This window comes from Malurus melanocephalus, unplaced genomic scaffold (genome assembly GCF_030028575.1).
Source record: "Malurus melanocephalus ecotype Western Australia unplaced genomic scaffold, MMel_1.1 scaffold_155, whole genome shotgun sequence".
Lineage (NCBI taxonomy): Eukaryota > Metazoa > Chordata > Aves > Passeriformes > Maluridae > Malurus > Malurus melanocephalus.
In genome coordinates this window covers 524,469-550,182 of record NW_026623387.1, presented here as the reverse complement: position 1 = coordinate 550,182, position 25,714 = coordinate 524,469, and the positions used below count along the sequence as shown (strand labels likewise).

At 39.4% G+C, this 25,714-nt stretch overlaps 1 protein-coding gene across 1 annotated transcript in view; it reads left to right on the top strand.

The window, feature by feature from the left end:
- The window catches only part of CERS6 (ceramide synthase 6), a 97,151-nt gene that overhangs the window by 8,953 nt on the left and 62,484 nt on the right, over nt 1-25,714 (top strand). The window contains exons 2-3 of the mRNA XM_057371718.1: nt 23,215-23,320; nt 25,544-25,674. Of these exons, the coding sequence (XP_057227701.1) occupies nt 23,215-23,320; nt 25,544-25,674 (237 nt within the window). The remainder of the gene's footprint in view (nt 1-23,214; nt 23,321-25,543; nt 25,675-25,714) is intronic.

The following is a 25,714-nucleotide window of genomic DNA, read 5'->3' as shown; positions in this document are numbered from 1 at the left end:
TCTAGGAAATGAGTGGGTCATGAATATGTGTGTGTTGACAAGTTCTTCCACAGTTGTCCATTAGATTTTCTCAAACTTCCTTCTTTAGTACTTGTGGTTGTCCAAAGTATGCTTGCGAGATGAAATGATAGGTCCAGTTAGGTATAATTAATTACTTATGGGCATCCTGTTGGAAAGAAGCTGTTGAGAAAAAGAAAAGCAGGTGGTTAGACCACAAGCAGAAACGTGTTATGTATATGCTGAAGCAATAATTGAGTGGTAATTGAGCGGTTGATTCTTATCTGTCAAGTTTTCCCACACAGTACTATGAAAGAAGGGTGAGAACTGATATGATAAGAGTAGCCTGAAAATGTGAACAGTTCCAGTGCCAAACATTTCCCAGTGTTACAACATTGGACTAAATGAACAGTGATTGCATTGATGTGATGACAAATTGAACCATAGATGAAGTCCCGGGAGTTCTGGTGGACAAAGATTCTTCTTAGTGGTGGACAGTGAAAGGACAAGAGGCAACAAGCAATTGAAATGCAGGAAATTCTGTTTAAACATAGCAAACTTTTTATTGGGTTGGTGGTGAATCACTGTGACAAGTTACTCAGAGAGACTGTGGCGGCTCCAATTGTGGACGTACCCAAAAATATGGGCATGGTCCTGCACTAATTGACCATCCAGCAGACTTGGTGATCTCCAGAGGTTTCTTCCAACCTTGACAATTGTGGGAAATCATAAACCTCACTAAATGGTGTCAATGCAGGGCTCCAGGGCACCCCTGAGATCTGTGTCTGTATGAAGTTTGGAAACTGAGTAGGAGAGGATTAAGTTGAAGTTCACTCGTCAGCCTACACAAGAAAGTTAGGGCAGAGTGATGGATATCTGTATTTTCCATTTTCTGTAGGATGGGTCTTTTGATTTTATTGTAGTCTGGTGTGTGTACAGACAGGATGTAAATTGAGAAATACATGTGGACCTCCTCTGACTAAGACAGGAGTTAGTTTATGGGTACCCAAAATCAAGTCTGAGTTGTTTTGAAGTAAACACAGTCTATTCCCTTCTAGGATCAATGCTTTGAGTCTCCTACAGCATTGAATTTGATTATAACAGGCCATTTGGAGGGTAATTCTAATTTTGTTTCCCTTAACTTATTTCTTTGCAACATTTCAATRTCTTCAAGATAATTTTGGTTTTGAAAAAATTCCCTGAAAGAGGTGCTTAGATGGCTGGGAACAGAAATCACATGCCTTGCTGGAAGAGCTTCTATTTCCTTTGTGTTCAAGATAATTAGAGTAAATTCAACTTAGAGGGGAAAAAAAAAAGAGGGAAGTTGGTCTTTAGTTTCACATTCACCAGTTCTTTATATAGGTAATAAAATGAATAGTTGAAAATATGTAAGTTTGTGTGACACAGAGGAATTTATATACCACAACAGCATTATATCACTCTGATGCACTATTATTTTTTCTGTTTCTTAAAAATATCATTACATTAAAAAATAGTTGTAAGGAATGGATGTGAAATATTGACTGGTCTAGAAAATGAGATATTTCAAAATGTCACTTGTTGTGATGATAATGAAAATAGTTTGATATTTGACACATCCCATATCCTAATTAGAGGTGCTGACCTGTGWGCTAATCTGGAATTGTTATTTTCCAGAGCATTTAGAGGAAACATGAAAAATATTTGATTTTCTTCCCATTTGGAATGAAATGGAAAGTTAGAAATGTCAAAATTTCACCAGGAACAGATGTCTTGACTTTCAACCAACACTGATAAATGGATTTGGTTACAAGACAAGGATGTAGAGATAAAAATGAGATCTCTGTAGCATTGCCAGCCTCCAGAAGCATACATTCTTCACCAGAGTTAACCAGTTTGTGTCCATATGCATGATGCACAGAAAGTTTCATTGTGGTTTTTTTCTGTTGTTTGTTTTTTGTTTTATTGAAGGAAAATACTACCTCTTAAAAGGTTGTTTTTCTTGAAAATAGGCAGACKGTTTGTTAGAGTCACAGCAAGAGTTTGAATCTCTAGCCTGAATTTACCTCCAGTTGTCAAGACGAAAAGTGCACTAAYAGAAATAGAACACTCCTTCATCTTGCTTACTCTTCCATCAAGAGCTGACTCCAAAGTTTGAAGAGAACCCAGCAGTTTGTGTCCATCACATAAGTATTACTTTTTTTAATTTTGCCTTCTTTCCCAAAGGGAATGATTCAGGTGTAAAATCACATGCTAACCTTGCTGCTCCTTCGCTCAGTCCCTTTAACAACATCTCTAGTAGTGACTAAAAGCAGCACACCTGCTGCTCAGTGATGGGCAGCTGGTAAACATCTTGTGAGCAGCTTTCCTGTGTCCTGCCTCAGTTCTGCTCTTGCACAAAGCTACTTTATAGTGGAGAAGAAGGTCTGATACATCTGTGCAGGGGTTGTAGCTCCTGTCCACACGTGTACAGTGGCCTGGAATTAGGATTCAGGTTTGCTGTAGCAGGTACTGTGCTGCAACTGCATTGCTGTCCATGTGGCAGGCAGGTTAATGTGAACCCATGCRTTCTATGTAAACTGTAGTCAWGGCCAGAGTAACAATATAAGCAGCCATTAAGAGCTCTAAGTACAAACAAACAGAAAAAGYAAACTGTCATCCTTATGATGATGTTTGTTCCACAAATGATGATTCTGTGATTTAGAAAGTACAGCTGGGTGTGTGTACATGTTAATATTAAAACAGGTAATGATGACCTCCAAGACTGTCTCAACAAGTCTCCCACTCTGCTTCACAACGAGGCTTTTTTTGCYTTGCCTGGTAGTGCTGCAGGTATTTGCTTATTTTGAATGACATAAAGAGGCCTCTGAATGGGTACGCTTGCATAATGAACAGCACACTGGATCCAACCTGTATTTTCTTCCAGCTTCCTTTCACTGAGCTCTCTTCAAYTGAAGGCTTGGCGTATGTCCCCTCTCAGCTTTACCTACGGAAGAGCAGTTGTCAGCCAGAAATCTTAATCACAGGAGTGGGCTTTGCATCTTCCTGATCCTCTGCAGTTACAGCCCATGGGACGCTAATGGAAAGTATGTTGKTCTGGTTTTGCTGTAGACATTGAAAGACTGAAGCTCCTGACCTCAGGAGATCTGAGTATTACAGTCAAGCAGAGGACTAAAACTTAGTGTGCTTGTGTTTTCTGCTATTTTGAGTAATTTATTCTGGGGCCTGGGATCCTTTTTTGATAATAGGAGTATAACTATGGTAACTGCTTATTGCCTCTGCAAATTTTTCATGTTGTTTAGTGAGAACTATCACAAAAAGCAAGAAGTTTCAGAACTTATTGCAGAGTGAGCAGTTCTGCTGAACTCCAAAACTCCCTTCCCCTTGAACAGTTTACTCCAGTCTTGCAGGTGCAGTTGCTTCCATCAGGGAATAATTTCAGAAAGTGTCTGGGATATGTGAGGATAGAGCAGAAGCAGGAAGATGGAAAATTTCACCTTCACATTGGAGTTTTATGGGATATTTTTCCCTCCATCTCTTWAATGAGACTTACACGTATAAGGTCTGAATGATTGAAAGTGGCCATCAATTGTAACAAAGCACCCACTTCTAAAGGAGCACCATTAATCAGTCCCATTCCTGCTTTGACAAGGACAGACCTGGAAGAAGATGAAATTACCTACAAAATTGGCAAAGCTTGGGGGAATCCTTATTAGAAATCTGTTTTGGAGCACTCAAATATTGAAAAAAGCACTTGCAGCTCTAAGCTCTAGTGGCCACTGGAGAGCTAACTTTTTTGCTTCGTAACACCTTCTTAAATATTGTCTTSCCTAAAAATTTTCTAGCTTATTACTTACTAGAAACAAAAGGAACTCTTCATGGTAGCAAAATGCAAGCTGTCAGACTACCATAATTTTAATGGTTTCAGTTGCTTTACCATCCATTTACAGTGTGCCCAGAAGAGTCATACACAGTCAGGGGTTTTTCTTACCTCTTAAGCTGTATTGAATAACAACAACAACAATAATAATAGTAGAGGTTGTTATTTACCTATTGTGAAAGGCTGTTTTCAGATGCAGGTCTATAAGGTGAACTTAATGTCTATGAACAGCTGAGAAAGGTGTGAGCAATAATGATATGGCTGTGTCACTGGCTGTGTAAAGGTGAAAAAACAGCAGAACAAAATGCTGATGCTCTTCTGTGTTAAGCGTGGAATAATGCTTGGCATGAAGACCTGTGAGTGGAGGAGGGCTGCTCTGTGTGGCCCTGCTCTATAGCAGAGGGACATGTCCTCTTTATTTGACTAAAAAGAGATAAATTTTGGAGTGCATTGAAAATCTTTGGACACCTGAATGATATTTAGGATACAAAATAAAAAGCACTTACGAAGTTATTCTCTTGTAATTGATGTAATGCTAATGAAGGACATTTTACTCTTAGGCTTTATACATGACAATAGCATGCTAGTGGAGTGTGCTTCAGCTCTTAGTTTAGATCTAGTTCAGTTCAGCTCTAGGTTTAGATCTTTGTCCTGCAGCTGGATTATTTATGGTATAAACAAAATAGTGATAAAAGTTCTTTTGGTCCTACTRCAGAACAGAGTGAGTGAATTTGGCTTCCCAAAGCCTCTTAACAGGGTTAAAATAATGAGTAATAAAAACAGAAGTTGGAATACTTCTGTGCCATCAATAAATATTTGCATCTCGGATGACAGATCACGACAAGTCAACCCCCTCATGYGTGTGAGTAATGTAGATAATTTTTGTGGAGATGCAGTGCAGCAACCACATGACTTGTGGTGTGACAATCTGCTGCTCTTCAGTATCTTGACACTTCTGTCGCTTGCTTGGAATTTAAAATTTAGAGAAGTAGTTACTCACCAAACTCTTCCTGTACCTGCTAGGTAAAAATTATTAATAGAAATGTGGAGGGCCAGAGGTGGGAATGGGGCAGAGAAGCAGAACTGGAAGGAGCTCACAGGTGTCCCCTTGAATGAGGGAGAGGGGAGTGAGACTAAAGATAGAGTGTTTGTGGGGAAAACATGATGTAAGTCTGTGCACTTGGGCAGAATGCAGTGTAACCAGGCAGGCCTGTTTGTGTYACCAGAAACAATGCATTTGCAACTATTCCCTTCAGATATGCTTCTAAATTCAAAGGTATATGAGAACACTTATATCCCAGGCAAGGAAGGGGCTTGATGCTTGTATGTCTTGTCTTCTTCAAGTTGTTCATTGAACAGACCTGAAAATGCGTAAGAAGAATTCAGATATTTTAGTTGTTGTTGTTGGTGTTTGGGGGTTTTTATGGCAGTAAGAAAGCCATAGGATTTTGCAATGATACAAACACTGTCCCACACTGAAGGGTGTAGCATGCCCAGACACCAGCCCCACCTTCTTCCTGAATCTTTAATGAAGACAGGTGGCAACTAAGAGATTATGGATTTGTTTTTCTGTGCTGATGACATCTAGAAATCTGTGATTTGGGAGGGACAGCATCCTTTCTTCTCTTTCTAAATTAAGTCAATAATAACCTTGCAGGTTTGTTTGGAAAATGTATTGTTACTTCTGGATGATCTTAGTGATAGATTGGATCCTTACCATTCACAAGAACCCTGGATGGTCAGTGAGACCCGGATCTGGTCTGAGAGGTAACTGCAAAGGAAATAAAGGAGATTGATTTTAAATGTCRTTAGGGAAAGTGATTTGCATCTGTAGAGGCTGAAAATTGTATTGAAATGAGCCAAATATTGAATGGTGAGCTGAGAGTTTCAAAAACAGAAATTACACCTGAAGTGACAAACTTCAATATAGCCAAGAACAATGGGAGATCTTGAGCATAGTAGATGAAATTGGAGTCYGGTGGGCCTTCTGTGGAAAAGAGAAATATTGTTTGCAATGAGTGTCTGAAGTGGCTTTTCTTTGCCCATTGCAGCTRTCTGACAAACTCTTGTTGTTGGCAAACCGGGACAGAAAATAGGGTTCTTGATTTTGAGATAAAGAACATTTTCATTCAGCTAYGCAAGGCATCCTTCATATTCTTAAGATATCACAGTACAAAAGTATCACTTAAATTGTCTAGGGAAACTAACAATGTGCTACCTTGATGMCTTGATTAGCACTAAAACTTTCTTTTATGGCATTAAGAATAATGCCRAATAATTGTTCTTGTTTTATGCTGTACTGTAAGGGGGAACGTGTGCCTGTGTGTGTGAGAAAAATGGTAATGTTCTCTAGTAACCCAGAATGGTTATGATCGCCTGGATCATCTAGAAGCACAAGATGTTTTCGGCAATTAATTTATAGACTCAGCAGATGTTCATTATGGCAAAAACCCAATAAAGGACAAGAGCTCTTCTCTGAAAGACTCATAGATATTTTCCCAATAACTGAGGCTTAGGAAAATAATCTGCAAATTTTATTTCCTTATTGAGAAACACCTATTTCATAAGGCAGATCTTGTGTTAAGTTTGTCATTAGACTATCAGWCATAAGGTACATTAATGATCTAACAAGAAATCACTTAATACAGTTTGAATTTTCTTGAGAGTTATTAKTAAATTGTATAAAACATTAGCTAGGATAGCTTTTTAATAAATGAAGGAAAAACTAATTTCCAGCTTGTTTTTTGTAATTTCAGCTGGTATTTTAGAAGTAAAATAAACTTCGCTTCATATAGAAAGCAAACCTAGTTGACAATGTTGATCTGCTAGATATCATTAAAGAACAGCACCAGTTTCTGATTGAATTGTGGAACAAGAAATCATACTTCTGCAAATGAAGTTTCTCAAGTTACTGTGCAACTTATCTCATGAATAGGATGGTGAAAAGCCACCTCTTTGAATCTCAGATTCTGGGTCGGTATTTAAAAGTAAAGATAAACAAAGGCAGTATCATTTAGGTAAATACAGACATACTATCTCATACCACTGTTTGAAGGATTAACACAAAACTAACTTTGCATTTTTCTAGAAGCAAAAGATCTGTTTTAGATTGTCATGCATGAGCACAGCTCAAGAAGAAATACTGAGCACTAACATACAGGCTTCAAAACTGAGTAAGTCAAAGTATGCTGGATGTTACTACCTGACAGTAGTGGTTCCAGAATCTTTTTAGTTTGGCAATTTTCTTACAAATGCTTGGTTTTCCTACCTTGCTTTGTCAGCTCCTCCTATCTACTTCAGTAATTTCATCACTGCCATTTCTTTGCATTCGTTCTGATCCAGTATACAGAGGGTTCAAATTCCAAATGTCTTCCTGGGTTTGAGTGTAGATGCTTTCCCCCTCTAAATGTGTTGCTATCAAAAAAGCTGATGAAACAAACATGAACCAACCAGCCAAAAAGAAAGCCCAAACATGTTCCTCAGGTTTGCCATATTTTTTTTATCTGACGTACTGAGGCAATAATTTTTCATGGCTTGCTGAGTTAAGGGTGAAAAATTATTCAAGACAACGAAAGTTCAACTGGAACTGCTGTAGAAAGTTCAACTGTAACTGCTGCTCAGAAATAAAGGCTAAATGGGGCTGATTTARATGAGTTATGTGTAGCAGAGCCTTAGATTCAAAGGGATTTAGCCAAAATCAGGAAGGGTAAAAGTAAAAAAAACATCAAAAGCTCCTCGCGCACATTCTAGAATTTAGGATGCAGTGTGTGTAGTCTGCTACTCAGCTATATGCTGTACTTCAAWTGGCTTTTCTGGGTAGTCTGTGATAGTCCTGGATTTGCTGGTGAGAGAAAAAGGTTTTAGTAGCACAATAGAAACTCGGCATAACATCTGCGTGGAAAGCGAAATTATGATGATTTCCATTAATTTGAACTAGAGACTGGTTGTGAATTTTACCAGCTGAGTCTGTACATGTCACATTCCACCATGGTCATTATTTTCCATCAAAGCAAATGAACGAGGCATTCCTGCCTAACAGCAGTGCCCTCCCCTCTGTCCCCAGCACTTGCTTTTCCACCACTGGAGTCCCTTGGCTGCTGTCCCAGTCCTCACATGGAAGGTAGCAACAGCAGCAGCACACAAGGCTGCTGTCACCATGTCATTAGAGGAGGTGCTTGCCAGTGAGAGTTGGGACTGGTCCCCAGCAGCCTTCAGCTGTCAGCCAAGGTCCCRTGGCACTCAACCATATGAAAGTTGTGGGATGTGGCTTACCAAACCAGTTAGGTTGTCCATCGCTGCAGTAAGTCAGGWAGTTGATTTCTTTGCCTTCTTGCCGGAACTTGTTAGGCAGCATATTGCATGTGGTGGAAATAGGGTTGAAGAGCGATTTGTTTTAGTATTTGCCTGATACAAAATGCCATATCTTTTTTTTTAATGATGATGAAATAGAGTGCCTTCTGTCTCTGCGACAGAAGGAGAGAAATGAATAAAAATTTATATGCTGCAATTGAACTGAGTGAAGATTTAAAAACTCGCTTAATGCCTCTGTGACAGTCAATATATGAATTCCAGTGTGTGAATTCTTTTTTTCCAGAAGAGAATTGTTTAAACATAGAGGTTGATGAGTAGATATAAAATTTAGTATTACAGTTTCTCTTTGAAATCTAGTGTCAAAATGGAGGTTTTAAGAGATTTCTAAAACTGTTCACCACAAAGCTATACAAAATGCACTAGCAAGATGTCATTAAAAGCAGCAGATGCTATTATGGTTTTGCTGCAAGCACAGCAAAAGTGAAAGCACAGCAATTCCTCTATTTTTGCCACTTTCTAGCCTATATTTATCTGCCTCTTGCCCCTTTCCATCTACTTCTATTTTTTGTCGTGCATCATTTATTTGGTTGCTCATAGACAATAGTAGCATTGAGTATAAGTGCTCTAGGATTAGGATTTGTGAATTGGAAAGACTATAATGATTTAATTTTTTTCCCCCTTCCATCCATAATTGCATAGATGACCCCCTGATATGTACTGGCAGAAGCAAGAAGCAATTTGAGACCTGCATGACAGGTCTGTTAATTGATTCCTTCAATAACTACTAAAAGCTAAACRGGAGGAGGGCTGGGGAGGAATGGCAGTGAGGCTGACTAGCAAAAGRTTTGACCTAGTTTTTTCAATCTGCATGGCTGTGCAGACAGGCTCAGTTATAAATCTGCTGCTTTAGAAGAGCTTCCCCCCCCCCGTGTGAACAGCTGCATTGATTTTGAATGTTCAGATTTGGTGTGTTAAAATGTAAAATTTTGTTAGTATTGTATAGTGTCATGAAATATGTGTGTGTGGTGAGGAAGTAAGGGAAGGCACATACTTCTGGTGGATTGCTGTGGTGTATGCTGCTTTCTTCCTGCTGCTCAATCTTCTCCTGCGTGACATTACACACTGCACCTGCAGTATTGTTAAGTATGTGAAATACACTCTTTACTTTGAGTAGGAGTACTACTTTGCACACAAAGCTAAAGGATGCTGAAAGACTTTTTTTTGAAAGTTTTTCATAACATCTCTAAACTCATAATTTGGCCTTCTTATATCTATTTATACTACTTGCCCTGACCTTTGCTTGCTTTGCTTGTTTGTTTATTTTTCCTCCCTTACTTAGCAGTGAAGCACCAGGGATTAGTACTAAATTCTGCAGCAGCATGGGGATTCATGACAGGCTTTGTCCGGGGCTTTGATCCTCCAGATGCTCTGAATAAACATTACAACAGACATTTGAAGGGGAATATTCAGTTGCTCAATAGGTTTATCTATAATATTTTTCTTCCTTTTGATCACAGATTGCTTCTAAAGCATTTTGCTAACTGAACACACGGCTCTGGTGTTGSCCAACAAGGATTTTTTTACCTGTTCTACATTTTTAATAGCTAGTTTAGTTCTTGAATCACTTGCATCTGCTACAGGAAACCATACCCAACTGAAAACCAGGAAACTGGCTTCTGTTGCTGTAGCTGTTCTGAGATACAGCTGAAACTGTATCAGGAGATTGCATAAACCCTTCCTCCTGTCTGGAGGCTCCTTTTTATTGTGCTGTAGTTGGTGGCCCTGGAATACAGCTTCATACAGCTTKGCAGTTTCGCCCTGCATGGATCTCTGCTCTATGGCACTGGCTGTGGCTCCAGAGCTGGTTCGTGCCAGCTGGAGAGGCTCTGGAAAAGGGCAAGAGTTTGCAGCTCTTAGCTGGCAAGGAGGGGACAGACCTCAGTGATGGGGAAAGCAAAGCACAGGTGGTCTTGGACCCAGGGAGGTTCTGTAGGCTTCAYGGGAGCTCCTCAGAGGTTCTCTCTGCTTAGCCAGCCTGTACATGTCAGTCAGCAATATTCCCCTGCATTAAGCTTGGAAATGGTTGCATGCTGCTGTGACCTTGGTGTAACACCATTCACCAGSCCTCCTTCCTCCACGCTTCTTTGGCCTGCAAGTGCTTTTCTCTGAAGCTGGAAAGATATCCCTGTAGGTAGAAGCTGATCTTGCAATGGAATAATTTTATCACTGTTTCCTATTCTGAAGTTAAATTTGGGATTATGCCATGGTCCAGGGTATTCTGAAGACTTCTGCTTTTCTTTGTGTGCCTGGCTGTAGCTGGTGGAGTCGGCAGTCATGCTCTTTGGGATCCAGGCTGTGTCAGTAACATTTCTGCAAGGGATGATCACTGACATGCAGGTCAAGAAAGTGACTGTCAGCCCAGAAGCTGAAAGCTGCCTGCTCACAGGAGCTGCTCTGAGTATCCTTCTGAGGCATCGTATCTGCTGGCCTCACATTCCCAGTCCTGCTCTAAGTGAACTATGGTCTTGGGCTGAGGTATTTTGTTAGGGAGGAGATATCATGTCTAATTTGTTCTCAAGGGAAGGCAGWGTTTGATTTGTGATTCCATGTAGAGTTGGTAATTACCATGTACTCAGTGCTTGCAAAGCCTTGGTGCAGTTCAGGCACTGTGCAGATACTYAACTGGTAGGCATGCTCAGTGTTTTGGAGTGTATATGACAAGGAGATGTGGGGGCCTTGGCAGCACGCTGGCCAAGTGCATGTGATGGGCTGTAAGTTTGTAAAGTTTGTGTTTGCCTGGGCAAATACACTGTATGGGCAAGGCTTCACAATTAGTCCTTCAGTAATTCCTGCCTGGGATATTTCCCCTCGCTTTTCCATCTTCTCCTTTTTTTGTCCACTTGCCAAGTGCACAGCACTCCACAGTTCAAGTGCAGCAATATTACACAYGGTTAATCTCCAACCCAGCTGGGTGAGAGACTGGCTGTCGCTTCCATTTGAGTTGTCAGATGAACAAACCAGATAACATTCTGGATAGACTTTGTGCTTTTTTGGCCGAGCTGCCTCATAATTGTCCATGCGCACCAGAATGCTCAGTTCACCGCAGTACCCAGAGCAATGGGAAGAGCTCTGAAGATCTGTGGAAAAGTTGATCCCCAACGAGGCAGTTTGTTCATGTCTTAAGCTCTGCTTGGAGAGTTTTGGTGTTTGGACAAGTATAGCCTGTGCCTTCAGAAGCATGTACATTGCTGCTTTGCTCAAACTGCACCCAGACATGCTGTCACAGCTTGTTTTAAAGGCAATCTTTTTTCTTTTTGGCTTTTTAATTATACTCTTAAAGAAGAATTATTAGATGACTAATCGCAGGAATGATGTTTCTTGCTGTTAAAAAAATTAAACTGATGATCTACAATTGTGTAAAAAGCTTCTATAAGGATATAACTCATATGGGTACCCAGTTTTGGTTTTCATCCCAAGCAGCATGTGCTGTGGGGTGTTTTAAAGCAAAGAAATAAGTAAGACAATTCTAATGATGCGAAGGAGATGAAAAGGCATATGGCGTCCTACTCAGGAATACAAAGTAACAAATACTTGTCACGCAATGGTTTTAAGTAACTGTTATCTTACAAGTAGTTTGTGACCTGCCAGGGCAGGTAGGTGCTCTGTCTAGTTTTCAGCGTGAGGCATCTGTCTTCTTTTTTTTCAAACTCTTAATAGTAAAAAACCACCTTTTGTGTTACTATCTCAGCATCAATTGTATGSGGCATGTAATAGCAACTACTGGGGGACAATGTTACAATGTCAGGCTCCCTCAAGTACCCACCTGCCCAAATTCCTTTTTTTTCTCCCCCACCTTCGTAATACTATTAGGGAATCACATTTTAGCCAGTTGTAAGGTGTCCTTTAGTCAGGTCTCATTTGAAGTTGTAGTGTGCAAGTTGCTGACAAAAATTTGTAATGAGCTAAAAGAAAATAGATTGCAACAGGTTCTTGTGTGTTTTGATTTAGAAAACACACTCACTTATGCATCCGAAGTTTAAATCACTCAGAAATACTCAAGAAATGAGATTACTCTTTTCTTTTGTTTGACACATGCTACAGCATTTTCAAATGCTATCAAAACCRGTGAACCAGCGTTTGTTGTCACACGGCGAACTCCTCTGGGTGACTGGTAGCTGTGCATGCAGCTCACCAGTGCATCCTGCAGCAAGCCTCCCTTTCCTGGCTGAGRTTTCTGGCTGCAGCAGCCCAGGGAATTGTTTCCAAAGTGTCGYTTGGGTGATCCACTAACAAATCCTATTATTTGTTAATAGGATTTGTTCCTGCACTGTTTTGTCTGACCACTAATTGTTTATCACATTAGGAGTACAATGAGATGCCTGTCAGCTGTGTTTTGGGCTTTTTGTGTGCAMGACTTGTTTGCCTGCAATGGCAGGTTTTGCTTCAGGACAGTCTTAGTGCAGAAGGCAGAACACATAAGGCTCTGCATTTCAAACACTGCAGTGTAGGATATCCTGTACCCTGGCGGGCACTAGTTCCCCTTGCWCCCCAAAATAGGGTCAGAGGGTCAGTAAACTCATATGGAGAGCTGGRTGCTCTGCACTTGTGCTTACAGAGCTGCAGCTGCCTTCCAGATTGCTGCTCTGCCTTTCTGAAAGAGTGCCCTGCTGAGCTGGTAATCCAACAAGAAGGCATTAAGAAAATTCAGCARTAGAATAGAAAGCTGAGAATGTACAGGAAGACTTGGGAGCTACTGAGACCTAGTTGCTTTTTGTCTTTGTTGAATGTTTTGGTCAGTCCATAAGGTATTTAATGATCATACAATGCAAGTGAAAACTACTTCTCAAAAGGGGTCCAYCTGAGCTGGTTTTTGAGATTTCAGGTATGAACATTTGTATAGGTATTTTAATAAATCTTTTGCTGAAATACTTCTTTTGGAAAAACAATTTATTATAAATCTTTTGAATTATAAGTATCCTAATACGTTTTTTTAGTCCCCTTTCTCAGAAGAGAGTATTTTTTGAGAAATACTTTACCTTGAGAAAGGCTTTACCTTTCTTGCAGCGCCTTACTCAGGACCTTATTGCACAAACCATGGACCAGGGCAGGAGGGTGGGATCCTTGTGCTCCTCAAATCCTGAAACATTTTAAGGACTTAAATTATTTTTTTAATGTTTCATTGTATATGAAGCATCATTTATCTTCTCTACTTTCAAACAATGTTTTCTAATCTAGTATGATGTAATGAGTTTCTATTCTTGGTAAACAATAAAATTTCCCAACATTTCAGGCACGTCTTAGTATTTTCAAGGAAGGTGTTGCTGAACTCTTCAAGTTCTGTTCTGTGACTTGCTAATGTCTTTAGTAATAATACCAGACTGTTTGTTATTAGTGATCGCTAGGAATTTGTAACTACATCCTTCATTATTTGGCCTTCTGGTAGTAAATAGATCAGAGTAAGSCAAATACATTCGAATTTAAGAGGACATTGATGAGACAAGTTACCAYGTGCTGACCAGGCTGAGAACCACCATGGAGGAACCTGGAGAAGTAGCGCTGACTTTCTAGTGGGCAGAGCTATGTTATTTATCAAAAATTTAYTTTAGATAGTTGCTATAATTATCAACTTAGCAGCCTTTGGGTCTTGCCTCAGAGGCAGATAACTGCAGTTTCTTTTGCACCTTAGAATCTGCCTTGGTAGATGAAGGAGAACTGCACTAAAAGTGTGTGTATGTGTCAAGAGGCCAGTGGATGGCATGCCTTGGCTGTGCCTTTACTGTAGATACAGGTATTGCTCACAATTTTTAATTTGTTTTTGCTCACATATTTAAGATGTGACCAAAGTAAAAGATAAAATAATGCTGCAGGGCCTGGAGGATTGGAACCGTTTCATTGTATTGGGGTAACSTACTGTGATTTAAAAATTAAGTTGTTGGTCTTTCGTTTCTTTCTGTGCTGTCTTTCTGCCTTTTTCTCTGTCCAGCATCAAATCCCATTTCATCCATGTGTGTTTTAATATGTCGGTGTTTCATGGTTGGCTCTTTGCTTTGGTTGTCCCACCCGTGCTGAAATGAAGGGACATATCAGCCATGTATTTTAGAAGGTGGCAGAGGGGAGTAGGAGACAAATTTGTAGTGTTAGGAGTGACAAAGAATGCTTTGGGATTGACTGCAAGAAATAAAAAAGGAGAAATGAAACTGGCCAGCAATGAGTTCAAAATTAAGTSGGATAGTTATCTTCACAGAGTCAGAACTTACACTGGGGAGCTCTGCCACAGACTGTGGAAAGTTTTCACAGGCTCAGTGAGCTACTAGWGCAGCTTGGGGAGGAAGGGTCAGTTCTTTTGGGACTGCTATGTGCAAAGATGCCTTTTTTGGTTTAGAAAGTCCCTAAGCCACAACTTTCTAGAAGTTGGGAGAATATTTTTGTCTTCAGTGACCTTTAGCAGTGGGCTACAATCTTGGAGATGAATTTTACCATTGACCCTGACGCGTGTGTCCTGATTTTACTGCAAAAAGGGTAAGAGGGATACCTTCAGAATTGTATCATCCATACCTTCTACAGCCTTGGTGATGCTGGTGGAGGGTAGCTGAGRGAAGGCACAGAGTGTGAGAGATGGGGGGACTGGAGTGTACCTCCACTTCCGTTCCTTCTTCCTCTGCCTGATCTGTGCTTGGAAAGTTACAGAGTGACTAAACTCTTTATTTTTAGARATTACAAAGAAAGAAAGCATTAGACAGCTGGCTGCAAAAATATTTATTTGTGACCTTTGTCTACATTTGTGCAGTGCTTGTTGCTATTCTGGAGCATGYAGTTCCTCTCCACTTTGGTCTTAGAATTTAAGGAGAAACTGAAATGCTTATAACTTTATACATACATATATTTTTTAAAAAAAATATTTCCATATTTGGAAAACAGGACTACTTCTGTTTGTAAGGTGCTGGACTTACTYGTGTCTCTCCTATTTTTGTAGTAACAAACTGACTGGAAAAGCAACTGGAGCACTGCTGGTAAAGGCTGCACTGGGATGGTCCCATATTGGTGACTGAACACCCTCTGCATGAGTCAGTCCCATTATGAACTAGCCTGTAGAAAGGATTAAAGAGACTATCCAAACCAGTGAGAGAAAAATTTATAGGGGAGTATGTGAATAGAGTCTGGAATTGGGGTCTTGGTCAGTGGGGTCTGGCCTACAGCTTGTGATGGGAGCCAGCAGGTATGCAAAGGTAGCTCAAGCYAAACATGCTACCGGTCATGGTTTTCTTTAGTGAAGCAGAATCTCCAGATTTTTTTTTTAATTTAATTTTTTTTTTTACATTTTGCACCATGAGGAAATGTGTCTTTTAGAAGTGCATGTTCAGTCAAAAAGGCAGGACAATATAAATGTGAGAAATCCAGCTGCAAAAATGAAATAGTTTACAGTGATTGAAAGATATCGGTCAGTTATGTCAGTTGTGTTTCTTACAAATAATTCTGTTTGGAGAAAACATTTCCTGATACTGCTGCTGAGTGATAATTTGCTTTATTTATTTAAAATTATRTGTGTTTGCACTGTACTRACCAGTATGCCTGAATGGTGAAATRCAGCTACCAAATMTGCTTTTTTCACACAGCTATCTTTCACACACCATTGGGTAAAGTGAAATTTGTTATGTGAAAATTCTCCTGAATGTAAGTTCCTGAGTGTCACTGCCCTGAAGCAGATTACTGTGGCCAAATTTCCTTCTCTGAAGCACATCTGTATAAAACCAAATTTCACTTGCATGGTATTCAGAAAACACTTGATGCTGAGACATCAGTATGCTGAATTTATAGGGCGTTCTATCCCCAGATGCAAAATTACAAAAACCTTTTTGAAGGTAAAGCATTGCTCTTGCAATCGGCAATGGAGTGGTTTTATACAGCTGATATGTGTACATGTCAGTATTYTTATTGAATCAAGTGTTACAGATACAGGGCTGTTATTTAGCCTGCCATCCATATYCATCTTTGATCTGTTAAAGGAAAGAATAATTCCTGTTAAAAGGCTGAAAAGTGCGTGGGAATGGTGCTGTACTATTTCAGGGGCTGTGGCAGTACTTGAGTACCCCTGGCAGGTCCATCTGGCCCACGGAGCAAACCTGACAGAGCCCAAAACACTGCCTTCTAGGGCCCCACCCTGCTCAATCCTRGCAAATACCTGCACCCAGTAAAGTATTGATTGCACTTCTTTCTATAGATAAGCAGTTTATCATTCCAGACCATTAGTTCCACTAGCCCTCAATGGCACTGCAGGCTTCTGCCAGCCCTGCTCTGTGAGGTCCAAGGATTGTARTAGATGAGTTTTCTACTGCCAGCTTGATGTGTAATTTGTATTTTGTTAGGAGGGGTGAGCAATACCCTTTATTAGGAAAGGTTTCAAATAGGTTTCTAGGTCTCTGTTTAAGAAGTAGTAGGATATGGATAATTGTTGTTGGTTTTGGTAGGATTTTTTGGTTTGGTTGTTTGATTTTGGAGGGTTTTTTGTTTGTTTGGAGTTTTTTTGCTGTGTTTTGCTGGTTGGTTGCTTTTGTGACTAGTTTTTTAAGCCTTTTAATGAAACCTAGRTACTTTGTAGAAATTCTGAGGTCAAAGACATGTTTGCTTGTTAGAAAGGTCTCTTGGGTCAAAACATTAACAAAAAGCTTTCAAAATCTTGGGGGAAAAACACTGCAAATTCCAAAGCAGTGATTTTCCCACTATCTTTTTTTTTTTTTTTCCCTTCTAGTGAGTATGACTGCTGTCTAATTTTGCTTTGTCTAATTTAAGCCAAAGAAAGACAAGACTTCACTAATTTTGTAAGCTGAATTCTCTTGCAAACTGCTTAGCTTTTGTTTTTTGGAAGCACGTGTGGATTGCACCATACAGTGTTTAGTTTATGTTATTTAATGTGAGTTATGTGRTGGTGATGCTGGTGTGGAAATAACAGCTATTGCATCTCTATAAGAAGAGAAGGAAAAGCATTCAACATCTCAGATGAAAGGTAGGTGCATCCGTATGCTTTTTTGAAGTCATTTCAGGAGGGTTGGGAATAGGTCCCCCAGAAAGGGTTGGCCCTGCTCTCCGTCCCACTGCCCTCTGAGGGCACTGCTTGGGATGTTCGGCAGGAGAAGGCTCTTGCTGACGTACAGATTGTGTGCTTGGCTTTTTGCTTSGGCAGACAGGTTCTTTGCTTTGAAAAGGTTTCATTGTGGGAGTTCTGACCCATTTCTCAGCACATCCACAAATTTTCAGTGAAGTTAACTTTCCTGTGTACATGCATTTTGGATGAGATTATCTGCATTAAGACCTCTGCCTGTGCATCAGACATTGTATCCCACTGGGTAGGGATCTTGTGTAGCATAAGTTGTTGGGAACATAATGTCAAAACCAGTTCTGGGATACCACCTTGTCTTGAGGGGACAAACCTGTTTATCTACTGATTTTGATCCAGGACTGTTAACATATTTTCTGGGGTTTGTGGGGGTGTTTTTGTTTGTTTTGTTTTAATTATTGTTAATACAAGTAACTTCTGAGTTAAGTAGGTCAGCTATACCAAAGTAACAAAACAAATTCAGTACTTGTTTTTGAGTGTTGTGGCAGTAAATTGGTTGAGCATCTGCTCAGAAACAAGCCTCTTCTGCTTTTACCCATCCTTAGAGCAAATTTAAATTGCTTCTGTTTAAAACCAGCAAGCAATGTCCAACAAGTCAGACAATTGTAATCATAAATCCCTGGAATAATCTGTGTTTAGTAAGCATAAAGTAGATGAGCTGGGAAAATTTGCTCTGCATCACTCTTTCAAAAAAGAAGCCAGACTCTTCAAAACAGATTTGTGTACATCTTTAGCACAGAGAGGAATTTTTGCTGGCTTAACTGCCTTCCCTGATATTTGTAAGTGTACTGAGAGAAAACAATGAGATTTTATGGACATGATTGGCAAGGAATAGYTTGCTTGTTGGTTTTGTTTGGGYTTTTTTTGAGCTCACCGTTGGTTGGTGTTAGCAACATGAGCAGCCTTTTATGCAAGCACCACTTAAACTGTGCCAGTGTCTGCATGAGAATTTTTACCAGTTTTGCAGAGATGCTGTATGTATGTAATCAAGCCTACCACTTAACTAGAGTTTGTTACCACAGAATGGTTGGGGTTGGAAGGGATCTCTGGAGATCATCTAGTTATACCTGGAAGGACTCAGAGATGTGCTGCACTCTTTAACATTCACCACAGTTTTCTCAAACTACTCCACATAGATGCATCCTCAGCACAGGAACASGAGACTCAAGCTCTCATTGTGCACTGACAGGCAATTAACTCAAATGTTTCTGTGAGCATGAAAGGCTAAACGAAAACTGCATATTCTTAGTGTACATGGGGACTTCACAGCCAAGGTCCTGCCTGTTTGCTTCACAGTATTTTTTACCTCTTGGCAGAGGTCATGCAGGAGCAGTCTCCTGGATGATTTTGTGCAGATCCTTTGTGCCGTGCTGAGGTATCCTCTCAGAAAATAGACTGTTAGGGGATGGATGGTATGTAATAACAGGCCATTAGTCATGTCTATTGGTCCATAATGTGACCTACTTTTGATAAAATGAGTGACAAAAGGGACTGATTTAAGCTGTGATTAACCAAGATTTTTTTAGGAAAGTGTGAAATATTCGCTGGCTTAGCTTTTCTCACTTGCACTAATGAAAATTTCTGAGTGGGCTTCTGTATTGAAATTGGCCATAAAATAAAGTTGCTTAAGTGAGGGAAGAAACTTTCTGTGCTTAAAATACTGCAAGGAAAAAAAGGTTTGCTAATTTGTGGAATGATACGTATCTTAATGAAAAAAAATAAAAGTCTGAACTTTGCCAGTTACTGCTGGGTTTGGGACCTGGTAAGACTCTTGCAGATGCTTCCCTCTGACGGTGACTTATTTTAAACATGCCAGTTTTAAGTGCAGAAGTGTTAAACACCCTTTTTTCTCTGTATCAACCGACTACGTTTTGGTTTAGATTCTGTTGAATGGATAATCTTATCCTTTTGTAAAAATAATTGGTTAACATGTATCACTTATTTAATACTGTCAGTTATTGTAAGACTGATATTTTTTTTTAATTGACGGTTTAGAAGAAGCTTTTTATTAAAAGCCCCATACATTAAAAAGGCCATGAGTTACATTAATTTAATATTCATTAACACAGCCTAATTTTTGGGTTTTTTGGCTTTTCTGTGTTTTTTGGCCTTCTTTGGAAAGCCTTGTTAATTCTTGCAGACCTTTTAGGCTGTTTAAAAAACCCAAACCTGCAATGCCTATTTACCTGCTTTGGGCTCTGTGATGGTTTCAATACCTTCAGAGCTGCTCAGAAACTGTCAGACATGAATTTGCTAAAGGGTGGCTACTCTGGTCAGCTCGGAAATGGCAGATGACCTGCTGGTGTGAGAACACCACTTTCACATGCCTTCAGAGGGCCCTCCAGGCACATTCCCAGTGCCCCAGGTGTCTAAAGAGTTATRTATCTGTATCTGGCTATCTGAACTGGCTGACTGGAGGCTTTTTGGTTTGGTTTTTAAATGTGGCTTTCGACTGTGAGTGAGGAACCTGCCTTTGAAAAGGTAGTTGAATTCTGATTTTRATTCCCTTGTTTATGTGAGTCTTTAATTTCTAGATCCAGAATAGATGGGGCTGCATTCAGCAAAAAGTGTTTGTCCTTTAATTTCTGCRTAATTGAATGCCAGCTTTCGACTCAGCTGTGCTGAAATCCATTGAAGAAGAGATATTAGTGTGGTGTTCATTCAGATTTCCATGTTTTAAAGAGAAAAGCTGGCAATATACTCAATTCCCCTCTCCTTACTCTTTCACAATAGCTACTCTCTCTTAATTGCAGTACCTTATGCAATAAACAGTCCCATGGGTTTCACTAAGACTGTTAAGGGAATTGAATACCACAGTGTTAGTAGAAATGGAAAAAATGAATAGTGCTTTTAAGAAGTGCAGCATTTGGCAAAACACTCATAGTTTGTATATATATCAAGCATTGATTCTGGCTTTTTACTTATGAATCAATTGAAATTATTGAAGAAAAGTATCATGTTAATGATGCTTTTATGACACCTGGTGTAACATTTGAGATCCTATTAMATGAATTCTACATTAATCTATTATAGCCTTGATAAACAATTTTTATCCTGTAAAGTATCGCTTGAATTAGTTAAGTTTTTGTATGAAAAATAAAAAACACCTCACATTTTGCAAGTTCCACCAAAAGTAACCGGTGTTCAGTATTGCCWGTATATAAAATGTTGTGCTTAAAACTGCTTTGTTTCTCTTGTGTGTCCTAGTAGGACCTTTGTGGGTTTTTTGTAGCCTTCCCCGTTGCTTCATCACTGACATAGCTGGCCAAGATAATCCTGTGTCTTGCAGCTGTGTACCCTGTACATGTGCTGGCTGTGCTTTGCTGTCCTTGTGGACTCTGTTTTGAGTCATGTGCCCATTCCTCCCATACATGTGGAAAACAGGAGCAGGAAAGGCAGAGAAATTCACATTCGTGTTTAGAAAAATGTGTGTTAGTGTTTTGTTTTAGATGAGTATAACATCAATATTTATATTTAAATGAAGATCAGCTCAACTTAAAACTTGTTGGAATTGCTTTTTGTAGAATTTTTTTCTAACTGGGACTGTTTATCTGCTTTTTTTCTTTTAAATTAGCATGTTTAGGGACCTGCCTTYCTACTGGAGTGATATAGCTATCACATTTCTTCACTCAGGAAAAGGAGAAAAGTGAAACAGAAGTTGAAAGACGTATTTTATTAAAAGAACAAGAAACAAACAAAATAACAGCAAAAAACCCAAACAAACAAACAAAAACTCCACTAGTACAAACAAAATCCCCCCACCCAACCAAAGGAAAAAAMCCCATACCCTTCAAATGAACAAAAAACTCCCAAATCATGTCTTACTTCAGAGGAAACTGACTTTGCAAGTGGCCAGAATATCCATCGGAAACAATTTTTATTTTTGTGTTTATTTAACAACTGTTTCTTGCTCTTGCTGTTGATGGTGGAAGCTGAGCATGAAGCTGCTACTGCTGTTGTCTTCCATTTATTTTGTTTGCTTTTACTCTGCCTACAGCATTCCTCTGCCTCTCTACTTTTAAGTGTTTCCTTTTATAGCTTTGGTAAATTAGCTTTCCCTGATTGACATCGCCTTTATTGTCYCTTTTAGGATTGGCTCTTGTCTGGCTCGATTGCTTACTCTTCAGGAAATTGTTTCTATTGTCTTTAAATTGTCTTTAATAGGGAGGACTGGAATTTCTGTCTGTTTTTCAGCTTTTAGATACAAAACAAAGACTTCCATACTAATATTCTGCGCCCTTCTGTTACATGACCAAGTGTTTTAGACCCCCTTGGAGTTGTAAAGTAACCTTCTGAAATCAAACTCCGTTGGCTTCTTCAGCCATCTTTTTAGTAATCAGCTAACAGCGATGGTCAGCATTGGTTTGGTTATGTCTGTGTTGAACTACAGAATACAATTTTATTCTGTCTGCTTATACTTTAACTAATATAGAAGTTTCCAGTGTGACTAGATTACACTGTATTTACATCTAACACCTACAGAGCTTGCAGAAGACTGGACTGCCTTCTTGAGCTGAGCAGTGAAACCAGTTTTGTCAAAGGTCTTAAACCCTGAAGCAGGGGATTTGCTCGTGATTCAATGCCTTAATTTGGTTGATGCTTTGAGCTAGCACAATTGTTRTAGTCTGCAATCAATTTAGATTGCCTCCAAACTTTCACAGAGAATAAGGGTTTTTTTCTTCTGTAACACACTGGGAGCAAATAGTAAGTTCACTGATACATTGCATGTGCTTTTGGATATTCATCTTCCCACTCTCAAACAGTCACCAACATTATTTCAGGATGTGGAATTGCCTTTCATATGGGAATATTATCAATATATCAAGAATTTTTCTCCAGGAAAGCAGGGTGGTCTGGCATCACCCATCTTTCTTTATCAAATGCTATTGCTGTAACCACTATAATATTGCCTAGGATTTACCTCTTTAATCAGCTGGACTGTCTTAAACATGGCAGAAACAGCAGTTGTAGCTTATAACAGTGCTTAAAGTGGGGTTTGTGTGTGGGTAAGAATTTTGTGATTTTTAATCGCTTGTGGTCATTAAGCTGGATAAATGTGGAACTACTTAAGTACCAAGTGTTGTTTTGGTCTTTGTAGGCAAATGAAGTTTTAGGAAACAGAGACTTTTAAGTGAAATCAAGAGTTATATAGTTCAAAGATGGCAGGAGTTAATTCTGATTCMGATATGAATGTGATTCCTATACAGAGTTTGTAGCTTTCATGGGAATTCCAGAGTTGGACTCATAGTTACTAACAATTTAATTTTTCATTATTAGAGTGGTGGTCTTTGAATATAGGTAATGTGAACTATATGATTCAAATCTAAACTGGAWCGAAGAACTTATGGATTAGTGTTAGAATTTGGATGAGACAGCCTTGGATTTTAGCAGAAGAGTTTGGAGGGCAGAGCACTGCTTGTGTYTCTGTACCATGTAAGTTTTATGCTTTTAGAAAATTGTATTGACTGGGCAGCTTAAGTGCTTGCTGCCTTTCAGGATTCTGAAATTCCRTTGTGCCAAAGGAGTCCTGAGGCAGTAGCTACTTTGGAAACTGATTTACAAAAAAGGCTCTGTTTGGAGGATAACATTATATGCTCCTCATCTCTGCAAGCTGCCCTGCTCTTTTCATTAGTTACTGCTTCTCTAGGAGGCATTCCTCTCATGCTTTTGTTCTAATCTCTTTTTTCACAACATGAAAGAAAATCCTCTGTTTCGTGTGTTCCACGGAGTACCTTTCATCCTTCAAAGTGATGYTATTTATTTTGTGATGTAATTACCTATATGAGTTTGCTTTTGAGCTGTAAAATTAAGTTTTGTTTTTGTTGGCAGGGTTATGTTTGCCCATATACCACATGTCATTGATTGATTACAGTAACGAAGTAAATAACTGAAGGATTTCACCTGTTTTCTTCTCTCCTTTTCCTATTTCTCACAGGTTCGTTGCTAAACCATGTGCCTTAGGCCTTAAAGTCCAAGCCAATGGACCGCAGAAAGCTCAACCTAATGCTATCCTGGAAAAGGTTTTCACAGCTATTACAAAGGTAGGGTGTCTAACTCAAATATTTACCTTATGAACTGGGATGTGGCGCTGTAAATTATGTCTGAACAAACCAAAGCTAACAGATAAATACATTTTTACACCTAAAATCAGAAATGCAAATATTGGGGATGTCATTAGTGTGTCAATTCAAGCGGTTGTGTATCCCTTTGTGATGTCTCCTACAAGCTTTCAATAAAAAAAAAAAAATGCAATTGCCACAGAAACACTTTRTTGGTGCTCTATGATCACCTACTTTTTTTGCTTCTTATCTGTTAGAAATTTTTGCAAAATAGTTGGGTTTTTTTTGAAAAAAAAAAAAAAAAAGAGCTCATTGTGAGCCAGTGAAATTGTTGCTTTCCATGRAAGTTCAAAGCTGTTCCTTCTAGGGCAACTGCCTGTCTTGCAGGTGTCCCATCTACAGGAGAATGAGATAGAAAAGTGGGAGAAACTGACTGAATTATGTTTTATTTGCATATCTTTTCTATACAAGTTTTTCACCCACAACTTRTATCTTTGTTTCTACATTTCTCACCATATGACATCTCAACTAAACCTGTATGTTGTTCTTTCCATGCTTTTGAAGTATCCCGAATTTTTCTGCAAGAGCTTCCCAATCCCACCTCAGTTCCAGGCTGCAGCTGGGCATCAGTGTAAACTTCAGAGAGTATTGAAGTCATAGAGTGCAGCATTTGGTTTATTATCACAGACAGTGAAATATGCTGTGGATCTGTCTTGTGTGCCCTACACTATCCTGAGATCACAACAGCACTTGGTGTGACTTTTGTCCTGCTTTCAGGGAGGGAATTGCATATGCTTTGTTTCTGAAACCTCAAGGGCATGCCTTCACCGACTCAGCTGAAGGAAGAATGGTTAGGTTTTGTYTGTTGTGGGTTGTTTGTTGGGTTTTTTTTTAATATTTCCTTAAATAGAATCTGGTARTCTGACACAGGGCTTGAAATACCTGTGTCAAGAGCTCCAAAGGAAGTATCTACTTTCCTGCAAGAACCAGTTAACTTCTCTCAGAGCAACTGTCCAATTTAACAAGCTGCATTTTTTGAATCCTGTACAGCAGTTCTGTCCAGCCAAACTCCCAAAGGCTGCATCAAACATTTCATTTTTCTAAGGTTACAGTAATTGCTTTTCTTAACCTTGAAAAACTAGTGGATACCTTGGTTGACTGAAAAACTTCATTGAGATGAATGGCAAATACTTCACCCTTCTCTTKTCTCATCCTTTCCTTTCCCTTCTTTTTCCTGTGTTTTCACAGAGGCTGATAGGCTAAACTTCAGCCTAACAAAAGTTTTGCTGGTTTATGTCTTGCAGCRTTTAAAAATTTAAATCTTTTTGTTGTAAGGGCTCTTTATATCCCATTCAATGTTATGTAACTGGCTTGCAGAAATAAGGCTAAAGTTCCAGAAAACAGATTGTCCAAAAGCTTTTTCTGTTTCTTTAAGAAAGGATGTGATCAGGAGAAATACATAAGTAGTACACATGGTTTACTGTACATGTAGAATTGCTGTATGATTGGAGGTTGGTACTGCCCTTGAGACTAAGGACAGACTAATTTTCTTTTCCCTTACCTCTGCGCTATTTGCAGCCATGCCAATGGTATGAGACTTCCACATTTTCTGCTTTGGAGAATTATTTGTGCATATTTAGTTTMACAGAAGAGAAAACAATTCTCACTGTTGTCAGGGTGATTTTCCTTTTGAAGYTGTCACTTTGTTTAATGACCTAATTTTGTAACATTGTCATGCACAAACATGGGATTTATCTTCTTTCTGTATCAGTCAAACTACCTTCCGTTGTGCAACAGTTGATAAGACCAAGATCCTGATGTGGGAGGGTGGAACAGGTATAGTGTGTAGCAGGCAGTGGGGTGTTGTAAGCGTYACTGCTCCAGAAATACATGGCATTTTATGCCTACTAAACTTCATTTCCAAGTTTCAAGCAAGTTTCAATCCCATTGTCCCTTTAAAGTTTCTTATTAGTAATGAACCTGCATGTTGTATAACAGCATCTGTCCTTCTAGACCAATAATTGTCATTGTAAATGCATTCTGACGGGAATCTGCCAGTAGAGATTTCTGTGAACATATTTCTGTGTATCCATGTGTCTGACAGGCAGCCTTGATAAGAAGGCAGAGTTAGTTACAGTGGTTCTGAATTTAAAGTGTTAATGCAGTTGGGCAAGAAAATAATTTTTGTGCTTCTCTGTTTTGCAGCATCCAGATGAGAAGAGGCTGGAAGGCCTCTCCAAGCAGCTGGACTGGGATGTACGCAGCATTCAACGTTGGTTTCGACAAAGACGCAACCAGGAAAAACCCAGCACCCTTAGGAAGTTCTGTGAGAGCATGTAAGGATGCGTTGTTCTGTTCTTGACTCTTGTTGAGCCT